Source organism: Gasterosteus aculeatus, chromosome 20 (assembly GCF_964276395.1).
Source record: "Gasterosteus aculeatus chromosome 20, fGasAcu3.hap1.1, whole genome shotgun sequence".
Lineage (NCBI taxonomy): Eukaryota > Metazoa > Chordata > Actinopteri > Perciformes > Gasterosteidae > Gasterosteus > Gasterosteus aculeatus.
The window spans coordinates 1345449-1364184 of NC_135707.1; the positions used below are offsets into that span (position 1 = coordinate 1345449).

The following is an 18736-nucleotide window of genomic DNA, read 5'->3' on the forward strand; positions in this document are numbered from 1 at the left end:
CGGCTCCACGTGTGATCTTCTGCAGTTTGTAGGCTGAGGAGACGTCCATGAGGTCAGAGGGGCCTTTAAATGGTGTCTGGAACCTTTTCAGTGGGGCTTGAAATCAGAAGGTGGACTGAGGAGAACGAGGATTCCGATTTCCGATCTTCTGAGGAGTAAGCACTCAGACGTATGTGTATATATATAATATATATATATATATATAATTATATATATATATATATATATATATATATATATTATATAGAAACACGTTCTTTTCTTGTCTCCTTACTACAGAACACTCCCCTCAGGTGTGTTTTGCCGTGTGTGTGTGTGTGTGTGTGTGTGTGTGTGTGTGTGTGTGTGTGTGTGTGCGCGCGTGCGCGCCAGACAGAACACCCTCTCACTCTGTTGCCATCTAGTGGTTAATATGACAAAACTCACACTTTCACTCACACAGAACTGCTTTTCATAACGTTTTGGTGCTATGATCTTACACACACACACACACACACACACACACACACACACACACACACACACACACACACACACACACACACACAGTCCACTGTCGGACCCCCTAAAGGCTCTCTGTCGTGGAAGGACTGAAGGAAGTCTGGAGGCTGTTAGAGCTGCACATTCATGATGTTTATGCACTATAACCCCCCCTCTGCCCCCCGCCGGGCAGAATCACTGATCGCTGATCACCCAAAGTCAGTCACACTGCTCCTCACATCCCTCAACCGTTCACGGTGTGTGTGTGTGCGTGTGTGTGTGTGTGTGGCCTCTTTAAAGTGAAGCTCGTCAGAAGCTCACACGGGAGAAAAAGCGAGTCTTCAAAGAGACAATTAGGACCCAGCAGCTTCTGAGTGCATCAGACGTGGACACACAGCAGGCACAGGTGCGTGCGTGCGTGCGTGCGTGCGTGTGTGTGTGTGTGTGTGTGCGCGCGTGTGTGTGTGACAGTGATCGGTGCCACATATTCTGAATCATAAATAAAGGTCTGTACGTGTTGATAAGTCGTGGACGGGGCTCTGCTGGTGTTGCCATGGTGACAGTAAGTAAGTTGTTGAAATGTCTCCTGTCCTTCATTTGTCTTCTGCTACAACAATTCCATTAACAACCAACGCGGAGACGTGAAGCTCCCTGTTGGTCATGAAACTGGATCTCCCTCTCCCTCTGTCTCTCTCTCTCCCTCTCTCTCTCTCTCCCTCTCTGTCTCTCTGTCTCTGTCTCTCTCTCAGTAGCAGACACTGTGATTATTAAAACATTAGAATAACAAAAGGAGGTCTGGAGGAGGAGGACCCGGGTGCAGAGGACCAGAGAGGGTCGGGGAGGAGGTCTTTCTCAAAGGTCGGGAGGCAGGAGGAGGTCCCGGGTTTACCAGAGGAGGCAGGACTCTCTGGCTGCGCGCTGCGCTCCGAACACCACAGGTCCGCTTTTAATAGCAGAGGAGGAGAGAGACCGAGAGGAGACATCAGTCCACGCTGCGGACAGTCCGCACCCAGCATCCGTGCGCCAAACGGACTCCTGGATCTCTGAAAGCCTCCATTCACTGTGAACCCGCGCGGCGGCTCCTCAGGTCGGGACCCGCAGCCTCAGGTCGGGACCAGCAGCCTCAGGTCGGATCCCCTCGCAGCCTCAGGTCGGGACCAGCAGCCTCAGGTCGGATCCCCTCGCAGCCTCAGGTCGGGACCCGCAGCCTCAGACCGGGACCCGCAGCCTCAGGTCGGGATCCGCAGCCTCAGACCGGGACCCGCAGCCTCAGGTCGGGATCCGCAGCCTCAGACCGGGACCGCGGCTTTTGTCACTGCGATGGTCCCCGCGCGTCCCGGCTGATTGCCGCTGTGCATTTCAGCGCAAACACACAAACTGAGGAGGTTCCTTTCTTCTTCTTTTTTTCTACTCGCCGGATTTGAGGCTAAAGCCGTCTGCGGGGGGACCGCGGATCTGCCTCCCGGGTCTGGCTCTGGATTGTGTTTTTTTCAGTGTGTGTTTCCTGGAGAGAAGCCGAGGATGTTGTCTTCCTCCTGGTCCACCTGTAGGTTCTTCTTGTGCTTCGTGGTGCTGCTCCAAACGCCCCGGTCCTCCTCCGCGCTTATAACAGGTAAGATTAAAGGGTCATATTAATAATAACTGATCGTTTGGGCCCCGCGGCTCCTCCGGCCTCTTTCATCAAGTTTATCTGTGTGAAGCGGTGCTCGACATCAGGTCCAAGAAGCAATAAAACCGATTAAAAACTAAACTAAATCAACTTCCCTTCTTTATTTCGCTAAAAGCTCCTATTTATTTCGTTTTTATGGCACAATTTGAAAGTTGCATTTATGCAAAGAAAACATGTCAGTAATTACTTTTTAAAGTCTCTTATTCCGTCTGCTGAAAACAGACCCGGGTTTCCACTTTAACCCGGGTTATCCTCTCGGTGGCACCCTGCGGTGAGAAGGGACAGCCCGATGAACCACGTGACGATTTCACTTCATCAAACTGGATTTAATGAAGTCTGGATTTAAACCTTTAGGATCAAACGGCCGCTGGAGATTAAACGGGATCTTTTCTTCAAATGGTTGTTTGCGTCATGAAGCTTATAATTAACCGCCCGTCTCTCTCTTATAAAGCAGACTGGAGGTTGTAAATCACTCTTCCTTTCACCCCCCCCCCCCCCCCCCCCTCCTGCCCCCCCCGGCTGTTGCGCCTGTTTTGACAGCCGCATTGCATCATGGGTATCGTCTGTTGCCCCGCAGCGTATTGAGTAAATTAATTAATGGAGGAGGTGGATGTCGGTGGCGCACAGACAGCAGCGCGAGGCCTGACGGGGGGGGGGGGGGGGGGTGATTATTGTTGTTATTTATTTATTGGGGGTGTCGTTCTAAACAGTTTCCATGACGACCGTGTGGTTGAGATGATGATTCCATTACAGCAGATCTTTGAGGAAGCTGATTTTAAATAACTGCCCGATCTGGGATCAGATGATGGGGGGGGGGGGGGGGTCTGTCTAACTGTTTGATCTCTCTCTCTCTCTCTCTCTCTCTCTCGCACCATTGTGATCCCCAATGCGGATCGGATTCCTCCACCTGGCATCCAAAACATGCACCGTCTTTGTCCCCCCCGGACCGCAGACTGGGGGGGGGTGTTTGGGGGTTGGGGGGGTCGCATGGAGCGCTACTGAGGTCACCGTCAGAATTATTGTTCTGTTATCAGCTGCGTACTTGATTCCCTCATTTTGTGAATATAAATAAGGTGTAAATACGTCTTTTCTGAGAATACTTCAGTGTACTTTATACTTCTCATTTACAGATAACAGAATAACTTTGTTAGAATCGGCTCAACTTTTAACCTTGAATGCCGACTAATCCAATAACAGTTAATATAATAATATAACAGAGCAGGCCGTGCTGTTCATTTCATACTTTAAGTGCGATCTTCTAATACTATACTAGTGTCTTTATATTAAGGTGTTACTTTATATACTTTTACTTACAAAGTATCTCAATTCTTTCTCACATTATAGATGTTGTGTATTAATATATTTTACGTTTATTTAACTGGCTCAATTCAACAAGAGATTTATTAGAGTCACTGTGACTTAAACTAACTAACTGAATGAAAAGAGCCAGATCGACCTTCAAAGTCTGAGAGAAAGAGTGACCTTTAGCTAAAGAAAGGTCGGGGAATGACCCCCCCCCCCCCCCCCCACGACTCCCTGCACTGCTAATAGTCCTTTTCTCTCCCTTTTGAGGATTTTCAGGACTTTTACTTAAAGTGAAACATTTTGTGAGGTTTTAATGTTTTAAGTAACAGAGGAAGGTTATTTGTCTCGGAGCCCCCGGCCCCCCGACCCCCCAACGCCACTTACACCACTGATAGTTTAATTACACTCAGAGGCTGTAAATTTTACAGCGCTGGGGAGCCGTCCGGGTTCGTCTGCGCTGCCAGGATCCAGGATGGGGGGGTGGGGGGGGACCTGTTGTTGTGGAGATTCAGAGCCACACACAGCCGGGTGCCAGCTTTAACAAGGGGGGGGGCGGCTGGACGGGGTCGAGATCAGTGGACGATCAGATGAAGGTTCTCCATTGACGGTGGTTTCTAATGAGAAGATGTTCTTCCCCGATCAGCTGGAGGAAGCAGGAAGTGGTCAGTGAGTATTAGCCGCTTCCTGCTTCCTCTCCGCTTCAACACCAGACTTCCCACAAGGACAGGAAGTCATCATACAGTCAAAACAGAAAGGTCACGTGACTGAGGGGGAGTTCCCTCACAGTCCAACATGAAGTCATGTGACCGTTAAAGCAGCTTTGGATCACGTCAGTCTGCCGCTCACAGGTGGTTCGTCTGCTCCTACGTCACGTGGTCGGTGACGTGGTCGGTGACGTGGTCGGTCACGTGGTCGGTGACGTGGTCGGTGACGTGGTCGCGTTGGATCCGGGTCCTCGCTGCATCTCACCTGTCTGTTCCCTCCACAGGTACCGAGGCCAGCTGTGAGAACGAAGGAGAGGTCCTCCACATCCCCAACATCACCGACAACCCCTGCATCACCTGCGTGTGTCTGGTAAGAGCCTCCTCCACCCCCCCAGGGCCGAGCACCTCCACCTCCCCAGGGCCGAGCACCTCCACCCCCCCAGGGCCGAGCACCTCCACCTCCCCAGGGCCGAGCACCTCCACCCCCCCCCAGGGCCGAGCACCTCCACCCCCCCAGAGCCAAGCACCTCCACCTCCCCAGGGCCGAGCACCTCCACCCCCCGTCCTGTGCTGTCAGACCCCCCCCCTCTGGGAGGGTGAAAGGACGTGTGGAGGCGCTGATACTGATGTTTGAGGAAGCTGATTAGGGAGCTCGGTGCGCCGCGTCTTATCGGTGGTCACGTGGGACGTTTGTGTGTTTGAAGGCGACGTAGAAGCTGCTGAGTGTCCATGAAGTCGCTTTACTCCAGCGTTCAGCTGGTGGGGGGGTTGCTGGTTTTAACGGCCTGTGGTCACGCCGTCCTGACCCGAGCCGGCCAGTTAAAGAGCTACAAACGCTACGGGACGCCTCCTTCCTGCAACACGTGCTCTGACCCCTGACCCCCCCACATTACGGCTGTGGATTCCTGGTTTTGGGGGATGAGACCCGGCTGACAAAGCTCCTCTGTGTCACTGGGCGGGTTTGTGAACTTGAGGACTTGTATTTAAAATACAACATGGCCGGTAAATTACAACAACCAGCACATTCCAATTCCTCCATTGTCTCAGTGGAATTATTAAAATATATTTGATTGGAAAGGAGATTACACAAGAGGCTTTTCCGTGTAATTTCTTCATAAATATTATATATTTATATATTTACGGGAAATCACATGTATCAGTATTGAAATATGAAATCATCAGAATAAATCAAATATTTAGTCAATCGAGTATAAAATGGTTCCCGGGACGATTGGAATGTCCTGTTAAAGAGCTCGGGGACAACGGCTGTATATATATATATATATATATATATATATAATGTATGTATGTGTATATTTATACATATTTATACATATATATGAAGGCAGCTTGAGGCCCTTATTCACTCCTCTCCTACTATTACTTTCTCAAGTCGGGTCCGTCCTCGTCACCTTGTACACGCACAGTTCAAACATACACTTGTTCAGGGCAAATAGAACTTGGATACCCAAACCCCGGCCCCTGATTGGCCCCTGATTGGCTGCGTGAGGCCTCCAGTCTGAGTGTCCTGAGTGTTATCGGGCAGACATCAGCCCGCTGAATGCTATCAGTCATCAGCAGGCAATGGGCAGCCTTTCATCTCTACTTTACCCCCTGCACACACACAGACACACACACACACACACACACACACACACACACACACACACACAGACACACACACACACACACACACACACACACACACGGAAAAATCATTTTGGCCTATGTTCTCTCTCCTAAAACTACAAAAAAATGTCTTTTCATGTTTTGAAATATGACACATTTGTTTTATTGTCTATAACTATTTTTATGATTCAAAAACAGCTGCAGATTAATAAAATAAATTTAAACAAATTTAAACAAATTCAGATAAAAGTTTAGTTTTTAACCGCAGCAAAGTCTGACTGTTGATATCGTGATTAGCCCCCCTCTCCTCCCCCCCCAACGCTTTCCTCTGAGGACGAGACCTTTTGATGCAGCAAAACATCCTCAAACCTTCAGCAGAAGAACGTCATGTTCTCGTCTCGTCCGTCATCCCCCAGAAGACGAGCGGGGCTCTCCGTGTCGCCGGGCGGTCTTTGGGGGGCTGGGCGGCCCCCGGGGCTCCAGTGTCACTCATACTTTGAGGTGGGGGGGGGCAGAGTACCTGCTAATGGCCGTGTGGGCAGACGGGCACACAGAGGAGCCATTGTGTGACGGGCCGAGGGCCCGGCGCTGTAATGGGGCAGGAGTGGATGTGGCTGACAGACTGACTGACAGGCCGGTCGCCGTGGCGACCCTTTATCTGGCAGGAAGTCGGCCCGTCTCCGTCACGCTCTTCGTCGCCCGTCCGTCGGCTCATCTCGCCGTCTTCCTCCCGTCGGCCCGTCAGCTTGTGGCAGCAAGAACGGCGGAACGTCCTTCAGCCGGCGTGAGCCGGGACATTCGCCCCGGGGACGGCTTTGTCCAGCGTCCCCAGCGTCCCTCTGGATCATGAGATCGGGATATTATTATAATTGATTCAGTGAATGAATCAGCTGAAATATAATAATGGTCATTTTAGCCAAAGATAGAAAGAACACGGCACTGATGTGAGTTTAAATCTGCTGGGATGTGAAATCAGTTTCATCTCCACAACATCAACCTCGCAGGCAGTCGGGGGGTCAAAGGTCACAGGTCACAGCGGCCTGCTAATCGATCGAACAAACATTCCAGCTGCACGGACGGGTTTTACACTCAGGAGCTGAGATGGATCCGACAGCGAGGTCAAAGGTCGCTTCCTGTCTGCGTGTCCACTGGAACAGTAGCAGCTCGTGTTTAAGTAAACCGGCCTTTGTGTTTTATATTTACTCGTCATCGATTCCTCGTGTCTGCTGGGGACGGACGTGAGGACGAACCGAGGGACGAATGAGTGTTCGAGGGTCAACGAACAGTTTCAAATATGATCAAAGGATTTACACACGAGGGACAAAGAACATCACAAGGTTTCCATTAAAAACTAATATATATGTTATATAATCAAACCATGACTAATAGATAAAAGAAAAGAATAATAGTTTAGCTGCTGATAATCTTCATATTCTTCTTATATGTCAAAGCTCGATATTCTGGATCCGTTTAATGAATCTTGTGTTGAAAACTATAATATAAATATAATCTATATAATATTTAAAGATGGAAAGTAATTATCTCTCAGCGTATCATCACTGTTACATTAGAGGTCAAAGGTCATCGTATGCAGGGCCGGGGGGGGGGGGGGGGGGGGGGGTCATGTTTAAACATGCGGAAGTATTAAAAAGAGAGCAGCGCATTATTTTAACGAGCTTACAGCTCGGGACGCTGAGCCGGGGCTCCTGCGCTCTGACGGGGGTCTCGCCTGTTTGTTTAGGAGGAAGGGTGAAAGGTTGAAGGTCACGGTGGAAAAGTGTGGGTGTGGGGGGGGGGGCTTAAGGGGGCCTTTAAGTTGAGAGCTCCTCACCTGAATGATCTCTCGATCCTTCATCATGAAGACGATGTTCTGCCTCAGCAGATGAATCCGTAGTGAACGGATCCAGAGGAGGAGGAGGAGGAGGAGGAGGAGGAGGAGGAGGAGGAGGAGGAGGAGGAGGAGGAGGAGGAGGAGGAGGAGGAGGGGGGGGGGGGAGGAGCGAGCGGAGTCGCCCCCCAGTGGCGAACAGATGAACTGTCACACAAACAAGGACGACTCTGTGTTTTCTCTCTTTCGGTGTTGGAGGGTGAAGATTGATGCCTGTTTGTTTGTTTCTAAACAAACAACACAACAAAACAACAACAAAAAGAACAAAATAAAACGCGATGTCTCCGGGACGTTCGGCTTCTCCACTGAGTCGTCTTGTGGAGCTCTGAAGACATGGCGTCCCCTTCGGGGGGGTCAGCTGTAATAAATGAATAAAAACACAGTGGATGTGTTTCAGTAGATACTGAGTACGAGGATCACACACCAATATGTGTGTGTGTGTGTTTGTGTGTGTGTGTGTGTGTGTGTGTTTGGGGGGGGGGGGTCATCTCCCCTGGCGACAGACGGCCGTCCAGTCGACCAGCCGTGGTGCCGTGGAGGTATGTCGAGTGTTTAGAGGCATGGTGACCCGTTGTGGCCTCTGACCCTGGAACATGAAGGGTGAGAGTGAGGAGGGGGGCTTTGTGCTAATGGACAGACTAAAGGACAGAGACTAAAGGACACAACCTTGACCACCGGGTCGGCCACACTAAGGCTCCGATCGGGTGATTTCTGCCTCTGCGTTCATTTAATGCAAATCACGTGTTCATTTCGTGAACAACGCGGCTGCTTTGTTCTACACTCCGACGTCAGACTCCACGAGTCACCTCCAGAGGTCAAGTGACCACATCTGGACTGAGGAGGACATGGAGGCGCCGGGCACGTCGTAGAGACCTGTCAATCACAATTAGCCCCGCCCTAAAGCGTCCCCTGCTTTATGCTCTGTTTGACACTAAATGGACCTTAATTCACTAAATGAACATCATGCTGTGTTGAAGAAGACTTGAGACTGAGACATAAACTCATGTTTACTGAGGGAATAAATCCACAGAGAAGTAGAGTCATTTCCTCATAGACGTCTATGGGAGCAGAGGAGTCGCCCCCTGCTGGTCACTACAGAGAAGTAGAGTCATTTCCTCATAGACGTCTATGGGAGCAGAGGAGTCGCCCCCTGCTGGTCACTACAGAGAAGTAGAGTCATTTCCTCATAGACGTCTATGGGAGCAGAGGAGTCGCCCCCTGCTGGTCACTACAGAGAAGTAGAGTCATTTCCTCATAGACGTCTATGGGAGCAGAGGAGTCGCCCCCTGCTGGTCACTACAGAGAAGTAGAGTCATTTCCTCATAGACGTCTATGGGAGCAGAGGAGTCGCCCCCTGCTGGTCACTGCAGAGAAGTAGAGTCATTTCCTCATAGACGTCTATGGGAGCAGAGGAGTCGCCCCCTGCTGGTCACTACAGTGAAGTAGAGTCATTTCCTCATAGACGTCTATGGGAGCAGAGGAGTCGCCCCCTGCTGGTCACTACAGAGAAGTGGAGTCATTTCCTCATAGACGTCTATGGGAGCAGAGGAGTCGCCCCCTGCTGGTCACTACAGAGAAGTAGAGTCATTTCCTCATAGACGTCTATGGGAGCAGAGGAGTCGCCCCCTGCTGGTCACTGCAGAGAAGTAGAGTCATTTCCTCATAGACGTCTATGGGAGCAGAGGAGTCGCCCCCTGCTGGTCACTACAGTGAAGTAGAGTCATTTCCTCATAGACGTCTATGGGAGCAGAGGAGTCGCCCCCTGCTGGTCACTACAGAGAAGTGGAGTCATTTCCTCATAGACGTCTATGGGAGCAGAGGAGTCGCCCCCTGCTGGTCACTACAGAGAAGTAGAGTCATTTCCTCATAGACGTCTATGGGAGCAGAGGAGTCGCCCCCTGCTGGTCACTGCAGAGAAGTAGAGTCATTTCCTCATAGACGTCTATGGGAGCAGAGGAGTCACCCCCTGCTGGTCACTACAGTGAAGTAGAGTCATTTCCTCATAGACGTCTATGGGAGCAGAGGAGTCGCCCCCTGCTGGTCACTACTGTCTGTCTGTCTGTCTGTCACAGAATGCAGCTTCACTCCACCGATCAACAGTTTGCCGTTTGGCTTCTGCGTCTGCGGCTCAGAGACGAACCTGCAGTTGCCGGTGTTGTCGTTGACAAGCGGCTCCACCTTCTCCCTGTTTCGCGGCGCGTTGCGGCCTCTTGCTCTCATCTCCGCAGTCTGGACTCGTCGGCCTAACGAGGTCTTACAAAACGACGCCACATGAACCGTTCCAGGAGACCGACTCGGCCTCCAGTTGGACTTTCCGTACATTTGCTGGTGTGCAGAAGGAGAGTTTGGTTCCCCTCTTGTCCGGTTATTTAAACCTTCTCTGTCGCCTCTCTCCTCCTCGGCCATGACATCATCTGAGGTTTTCGTTGGAGCGCTGCTGCTATATTAAAACCGCTGCGGTTTATTTTCGCCCTTCCTTTGATCCGTCCTCGTCAGAGCCGCCGGCGCTCCACTTTATGAACCCGCTCAGTGTGTAAAATGAAACACACAAACACGCCATGTGGATCCAATCAGCAGTAAAGAGCTGGGTGTGAAAGTGGAGCGGATTAATCGGGCGCCGTCCCAGGGTGCAGTTCGGCGGTGGCGGCGGATTCGATGTGCGGCGGGAGGGACGGCGTGAAAACTCACAGCTACAAGTGGAGGCGGAGTCTCGGAGTTGGAGACTTCTAACCTGCGATGAGGTCAGGCGTCGGAGCGCCGAGCGGCTCCGCTGATTCGTTTTGGGGAGGGGGGGGGCACAGTGAAGAGGTTCCATTGGTCAGTGGGGTCGTTGTTTCCTCGCTGCGTTCCAATGGAGTTAATTTATGAAATTTACACATTTTGATCAGCAAAATCAATCAAACCAAAGTCACACGACTTCACGACTAATTGACCTCATTTAAACTGCTATTAAATTGTTCTTAAATTAAATCTTCTCCGGGCTGCAGGACGGGAAGGCGGACTGTAAGCAGGAGAAATGTCCTCTGGTGTCGGAGGACTGCGCTCTGGTGGTGAAGCAGACCGGCGCCTGCTGCGAGAGGTGCAAAGGTGAGAAGGAAAATAAACATCTTCTCCGTTATAGAATTATTGTTATTGTTCATATTGGTGCTGCTCGCCCCGCCCTCTCAGAGGGGGCGGGGCCCTATCGTTCAGAGACTCCCCCGGTCGCCACGGCAACCCGTGTTGCTTTTCTATTGTGCGGTGGACGTGTGGCCCACTGCGACCACATTCAGGGCCCCCCCGGCCCCCCTGCTTTGGAAAAACTCCTGCGTGTCATGAGGGCGTCTCTCTTTCATGAAATCACAGCAGACTAGATGACTTTATTGGGAGCAATTCACTGCGTTTTATGAAGCATCGATGTCGTGAAAGAGGGCGAGTTGTACTTGGCTTTAAGTAAACTCAGAATGAATAATAAAATACACTTTATAACGAGCAGAAATGGGCTTTTAGGGTTTGGTTTTCACTGTTGTTCATTTTGCGTGAGAGTTAATAAGTCGTCAGTATTTTTATTGAATCTCGTTAGTCGTGACGGAGTATAATCTCCTTCCCGTGGGTCCATTCGGGCCTGAGCCGGATGGAGGTCGGACAAAATGTTTTGAAGAATTATTATTATTATTTTTTATAATTTTTGCTACAATTTGTTGATGGTTGAACCTGTCCATCTTCCCGGGACTGTAAATTATTATTAGTAATATGAATGAATATAATTACTTTTATAAGATTACCAACCCAATTAACATGGATGTTTCTATTCTTATTCTGTCTGTCTGTCTGTCTGTCTGTCTGTCTGTCTGTCTGTCTGTCTGTCTGTCTGTCTGTCTCTCTCTCAGGCTGCATGTTGGATGGGCGATCGTATAACAGCTCTGTATCCTGGAGCAGCTCCACCAAACCCTGCAAAACCAGACGCTGTCAGGTGTGTGTGTGTGTGTGTGTGCGTGTGTGTGTGTGTGTGTGTGTGTGTGTGTGTGTGTGTCAGCACATAAGTGGAGAAGTGAAGCGATGCAGAAAGTGTTGTTTCAGCTCAGGCGTCACGTATTAACCTTTGACCTCGGATCTGAATCAACACAAACATGATCAGAGGAACGTAGCGGTGCAGGAGGAGGGAGGGGAAAGGAAAGGAAGTGTATAGACAGGGAAGGAGTTGAGGTGAGACACGTTTAGATACACAGCGAGGAGACATAAAGAGACATGGGAGAGAATGAAACGAGGAAGGAAGACAAGAATAGGGAAGAAAACATGGAGGACGGATCAGACGTCACGTGGAGAGCACTGATTTCCCTGCTGGTCACAGGAAGGAGTCGTCACTGAGGCGGACGTCCAGTGTGTCGTCCACTGCAGGAACCCCAAGATCCACCCCAAGAAGTGCTGCCCCACCTGCCCCAGTGAGTACCCACCGCGCCGCGTGACCACACGCCGCTCAGCGGCCAGCGATTAGCGTTTGTTGAATTCGGTTCACGTTTTGTTGCATTCGCGGAGTCACAAACGTCTCGTCTCCTTCTCGCCAGGCTGCATCTTTGAGGGTCGCCTGTACAAAGAGAAGGAGGAGTTCAGTCCTGAGGGCGAAGCCTGCATCAAGTGCAGCTGCACCGTGAGCACACGCACACACGCACACGCACACGCACACACACGCACGCACACACGTGGTTACAGCGGGTGTAGTAACTTCTCCTGGGAGTCTTTAAACAGCCGATTCTTAAAGCAGGAAGCTGAAACACTTGTTGATGGAACATCGTTCTGTTGTTTCAGGGAGGGCGGACCCTCTGCACGAGGGAGGCGTGTCCTGTCCTTTCGTGCCCCGCCCACCTCAGCCACACCCCACCCGGACAGTGCTGTCCACGATGTCTCGGTAAAGACCAGTGAATTATCTCAACGACCTTTAACCTTTGTGGTAACAGGAGGTTTCATGTTGGGAACTTGCATCGTCCCTTAGTGGTGCAAAAGAACTAATTAACAACAAAATGATATATTTAAGGTACTTGTACTGCACTACATGTTGTACTTTTTACTTATTTATGAATAAAAACAAAATTATTTATCTACTTCAGTTACTTTCCTGTAGTGATTCAGTGATTGTGATGGCAGATGAAATCCACAATGACAATAATTATTAGTTAATAGTCTAATGCAGGATAAATAATAATCTAATGATAGATGCACGAGAGTAGAACAGTAGCAGAATCCTGATTATTCCTCTAAACAGTTAATTAATTAACGTTTTAAAATAATCCAATGCTTTTTCTTATCCGTGGCTCCGCCCTCCTCCTCCGTCAGGCCAGAGGAAGGTGTTCGATCTGTCTCTCGGAAGCTGTCTGTTTCACAGCGAGGTTTACGAGGACGGCACGTCCTTCGTACACGACAACTGCACCACCTGCACCTGCAAGGTACCCGGACCTCCTCCACCTCCGTCAGCCCACAAGAGACTCTGTGCTCTTCTCCATCTGTTTGTTCTTGAGTTTACTCCAAAACCTCCTTCATCCTTGTTTTTATATTCATATTATTTTGTTTTATTCCCCCAGGATTCCACGGTGGTTTGCAAGAAGCGATGCTCACAGCCGGGCGGTTGCCACGGCGACCAGTGCTGCGACCAGTGTCTGTCCTACGTGAAGGTGGAGGAGGTGAAGTACTGCAGAGTCCGGAATAAGATCTACAGGGTGAGAAGGCTGGAGGGTGTTGAGAGAAGGAGGAAACGGGTGGACGGATGGATGATGGAATGATTAGTTGATGGACAAACAAAGAATGGGTGGAGGACAGGCGAAGGACGGGTGTCTCCTGACCTCCTGTGTGTGTCCTCTGTCCTGCAGGAAGGAGACATGTGGTCCTCGGTGAACTGCACCCTGTGCAGCTGCGTCAAAGGGAGCATCGAGTGTCGGCCCAAACAGTGCGTACCAATCACCAGCTGCCCCTCGGTGAGTGACGGACCCCCGACCAATCAAAACGTCCTGTCTTAGGTGTTTCTCCTCCCTGTCTGTCTCAGGCTCTACAGCCCATGACTTTTCACTCCACACGCGTGACCATGACGGTCTGATAACGCCTGTTACCAGGTGACGTGGCGGATCTATCTGATGCGTTCATGGCACATTTGCGTCGGGGGTTATTCACGTTCCAGCAGGGGATCGATGTCCTGCTTGGAGACACACCGTCCCTTTCCAGGACTCCGTGTCCTCCCCGGCAGCCGGAGCGCGGCGCTGGCTGTCACGCGTGATGGGAACTGAAGAAGCGCTTCGCCCCGCGCTCACCTGTCGCAGAGGTCGCCTGGGGGTCGCGTGTCGGCCGGCGGGTGATGGAGTGGATTCCTCGCATTCCTCGCCCCGGCTGCTGCCGGGTCACGCGGTCCGAAGCCGGTGGTCGGGCGCGAGCGGCCAGTCCCCTGGGAGGACGAGGGAGGACGAGCCCTCACCTGTTGCCGGTGGTCGGGGCGGGCGGAGGGCGTAGGTGGCGTAGGTGAAATGTCCTTTTAGAAAAGGCAGTTATACGCGTCCTGTCACGTGATCAGCTGCGGTGCAACGTCGTGACGATGGGGCGGGGGACAGGATGTGAGTGGTCTCCCACTGGTGGGGGGTCACTGGGAATGGAACCAGTCTGCTGGTGTTCTTCAGTCACTCGTCTGCGTTATGAATCGACGTAACGTTGGGTAGCTGTGGACACACACACACACACACACCACACACACAGACACAGACACACACACACACACACACACCACACACACAGACACAGACACACACACACACACACACACACACACACTCTCTCTCCCGTGAACTCGTCCTGCGGTCTGAGTGTCCTTTTGGAGACAGCGTGTCTCCAAAGAGCCTTTTGTCTGTGTGACGTTTAAGTGACAGCAAAGACGAGGTTTCCTATATTTAGGCCCCTGAAAACCAATCTGTGTGTGTGTGTGTGTGTGTGTGTGTGTGTGTGTGTGTGTCAGAGGGAGAAAGACAGTGTGTGTGTCCAGTTTCTTCAAAGAGAGACACTCTGCTTCCCGTTGTGAGGAGGTTAGCACTCTGGAGTTTGTAGAGAGAACATCTGTATGTGATGACAGACTGTGACTGTGTGTGTGTGTGTGTGTGTGTGTGTGTGTGTGTGTGTGTGTGTGTGTGTGTGTGTGTGTGTGTGTGTGTGTGTGTGTGTGTGAAGGGCTTCCCTGGGGCAACAAAAAAAAGCTGTGTGAAAGAGACCTCTGATCTTCCCTTCTGATGGAAGTTGAAACACACTGTACACACCACACGCACATGCACACACGTGCACGCACATGCACACACGTGCACGCTGGGCTTCCTGTCACACAGACAACTCGGCGGTTGAAGTCGGCGTATCGGTGTCTCCGCGGCCGTCCCGGTTTGACTCTTTCCGTCCCACCTGTTTGGGACAGCGATGATCAGCGATCCGTCCCAGGCTGTGGAAAAGGGGCGGAGCCGGCCTCACCGTCTGTTACCGGGGCAACCGGCCCCTCAGGCCTTCGCTGTCATTTGGAACTGTTTGGTTGAGCGTAACACTGCAATGTTCGGCTTTCAAGTACAACTTTTGTTGTTATTTTTCCTTCTCAATATTTTTTGTTTGTCTTTTCTTTGTGTTTTTTCCTTTTTTGCTACGAAGAAAAAAGGCTGTTTGGCTCCACCGGTTAACACATGGTGGTTCATTTTCACTTTCAACTGTGCAGTAGTTACTATAGTAACTTATATCATCCTTACTTTGTCCAGTCTGATCTTTCCCTCTGTGAGGTTTCTCTCTATCGATCTGCAGTCTGTCTGTACTCTTTTCTGCATGTGTCTGATCCCTCTGTGTGTGTCTGTGTGTGTTGCAGAATAAGATCCTGAACAGGACCGGCTGTTGTCCAGTTTGCACTGAAAGTGAGTAAGTCTTCAGTTCAGTAGTCGCGCCATTCTGGAAGCCTGAAGGCCTGAAAGGAGTCAGAAGATCTTTGATGTCATGTTTGGAATCGGTGCAGCTGTGAATTGAGGTTTTGGGGACATCTTCTTTTTTCAGAAATGTCCTCACATTTCAGGACTACAAAGACTCCACAAACCTTTGTTGACTGATGTGTGTTATTATTTACCATGAATGATGCTCCAGCCGTGTGTCAGGGACGTTTAGAACTACTTAGTTGTTGCTACTCGGCTCCGTTTCTTTTGGTCCTTTTGTCTCCGTCTCAAAGTCTTCGCCCTCCGTCCCTTCACAGAGCCGGGGGTGTGCACGGTGTTCGGCGACCCCCACTACAACACCTTCGACGGCAGGACCTTCAACTTCCAGGGGACGTGTCAGTACGTGCTGACCCGGGACTGCGGCGGCGCGGGCGGCCCCTCGGACCCCGGCTTCATGGTGGGACCACAGGTTCAACCCCGACATCCAGGCTCCAAGAAGAAGAAGAAGAGTCTAACGGAGCTCCGTTTCTCCCCCAGGTGTTGGTGAGGAACGACGCCCGGCGGACCCGCTCCTTCTCCTGGACTCAGTCGGTGGAGGTGAGGCTTGGGGGGTTGATCCTCGGCCTCCACCAGCACCTGACGGTGCGGAGGAACGGCACCCGCATCGCGCTGCCCTACCACGGCCCAGGGGTGCACATCGACCTGGACGGGTACCTGCTGAAGCTCACCACCATCGCAGGTAAGCCCCTCCTCTCACCTTACTCTCTCTAGTACTCTCATTATTACTCTTCAATACTCTCTCTAATACTCTCATTAATACTCTTTAATACTCTCTCTAATACTCTCTAATAATTATCTAATACTCTCATTAATACTTCTCTAATACTCTCATTATTACTCTTTAATACTCTCTCTAATACTTCTCTAATACACTCTCTAATACTCTCATTATTACTCTTTAATACTCTTTAATAATTCTCTAATACTCTCATTAATACTTCTCTAAAACTCTCATTAATAATCTCTAATACTCTCATTAATACTCTTTAATACTCTCTCTAATACTCCAATTATTACTCTTTAATACTCTCTCTAATACTCTAATACTTCTCTAATGCTCTCATTAATACTTCTCTAATACTCTCATTTATACTCTCTAATACTCTTTAATACTCTCTCTAATACTCTCATTAATACTTCTCTAATACTTCTCTAATACTCTCATTAATACTTCTCTAATACTCTCATTTATACTCTTTAATACTCTTTAATACTCTCTCTAATACTCTCATTAATACTCTTTAATAGTCTCTCTAATACTTCTCTAATACTCTCATTAATACTTCTCCAATACTCTCATTAATACTTCTCTAATACTCTCATTAATACTCTTTAATAGTCTCTCTAATACTTCTCTAATACTCTCATTAATACTTCTCCAATACTCTCATTAATACTTCTCTAATACTCTCATTAATACTCTTTAATAGTCTCTCTAATACTTCTCTAATACTCTCATTAATACTTCTCTAATACTCTCTCTAAGGTCTAGAGATCACGTGGGACGGCGACAGCTTCGTGGAGGTGGTGGCGGCCCCCCACCTGCGGGGGCGCCTCTGTGGCCTGTGTGGCAACTACAACGGCCACAAGCGCGACGACACCATGGGGGGCGACGGCCACTTCAAGTTCGACGTGGACGAGTTCGCCGAGTCGTGGCGCGTGGAGGGGAACGAGGTTTGCGCCCAGCAGCCCCCGCCCCGCCGCCCCGCCTCCTTCCTGTGCCCCGGCAGCGTCAAGGTCAAGTTCCGTGCCCACCGTGAGTGCCAGAAGATCAAGTCGTGGGAGTTCCAGAAGTGCCACCGCGTGGTGGACTTCGCCCCTTTCTACAGGTCAGAGGGCACAGCGGGTTGTGATGTCATAGAAAGGCGTTGTTACGCGCAAATGCACGCAAGACTTCCGGGCCTCCCCCCGCCCCCTCCTTCCCCGTGTTGAGTAGTGTGCATTGTGTGTGTGGTGTGCAGGTCGTGTGTGACGGACATGTGTGAGTGTCCGGTCCATAAGAACTGCTACTGCGAGTCCTTCATCGCGTACAGCCGAGCCTGCGAGCGGGAGGCGGCCCCCGTCCTGTGGAGGCCCGACGCCGCCTGCATGGGTGAATATGAAGTCTCCTCACACGGGTGCAGCGTAGTGCTTTGCTGCACCAAACAGCTTTTTAATATCATGTTCTACCCGCCCCCCCTTTCTCCAGCGACCCAGTGTAAACACGGCGCCGTGTACGACACCTGCGGACCCGGCTGCACCAAAACCTGCGACAACTGGAACGAGATCGGGCCGTGCAACAAGCCGTGCGTGGCCGGCTGCCACTGCCCCGCCAACCTGCTGCTGTTCCAGGGACGCTGCATCAAGCCCACCGCCTGCCCCGGCCGGTGACCCTCGTGACCCCGTGGGGGGGCTAAAGGGTCCGGAGTCCACAGGTCGGATGCGACAAAGTGCTCGGGGTCCAGGCCCCCCCGACTTGATGGGCTGGAACCACCGGAGGGGAGAGGGACTTACTCCGGGCCTGAAGAGGAAGAACTCAACTCAGTAATCAGGAGCGCCGTGAATCGGGACATTTCCGTCGCTGCCCGGACCCTCAGGGACCCCCTCAGGTGGGCGGGGGGGGGGGGGGGGGGGGGCATCTCTCAGGAACTCCCTCTCGTGGGAAACGAGGAGATCTGAAGCAGATAAACTTTGTGGCCTCGTGGACCCGGTTCCATCGGTTCCATCATTTCATATTGTAAGCTAGCAGATTTATATGAAAGAGACGGCTTTTATATTATTGTTCTAACTGTTATTATTATTATTATTATTATTTGTTGTTAATTTATATATTGGTCAAAGGACGCGTCGTAGCAGGAGCCAGAATCATGAACACAATTGCGTTATCAATGATTTTAAAGGGAAACAGAAGCTATTTATGTGTTAGTTGTGTTACTGTGCGGTCGAGGGATAAAGTGTGTGCGTTGAATCAGATCTTCTTAGCTGAGCTCCACTTGACGATAGTTATTTAAGACCAGCAATATAATCTTGTATTGAAGCTCATTCCTGACTGCTGTCTTTACTTTCCTCAGCCGTTAACCCCGAAGGTTGCCGGTTCAAATCCCCAAAGGAAAACTGAAGG

At 50.6% G+C, this 18736-nt stretch overlaps 1 protein-coding gene across 1 annotated transcript; it reads left to right on the top strand.

Moving 5' to 3' along the window:
* The first annotated feature begins 870 nt into the window (after positions 1–870).
* bmper (BMP binding endothelial regulator) lies at positions 871–18657 on the top strand. The gene is made up of 16 exons (XM_078094360.1): positions 871–2092; positions 4443–4528; positions 10663–10762; positions 11545–11627; positions 12006–12096; positions 12220–12302; positions 12461–12560; positions 12986–13095; positions 13231–13365; positions 13516–13620; positions 15519–15564; positions 15894–16033; positions 16114–16315; positions 17123–17465; positions 17598–17728; positions 17825–18657. Exons 1-16 carry the CDS (start codon positions 2002–2004, stop codon positions 18004–18006), a joined length of 2028 nt encoding a protein of 675 aa, XP_077950486.1. The 5' UTR covers positions 871–2001; the 3' UTR covers positions 18007–18657.
* The last annotated feature ends 79 nt before the right edge of the window (positions 18658–18736 follow it).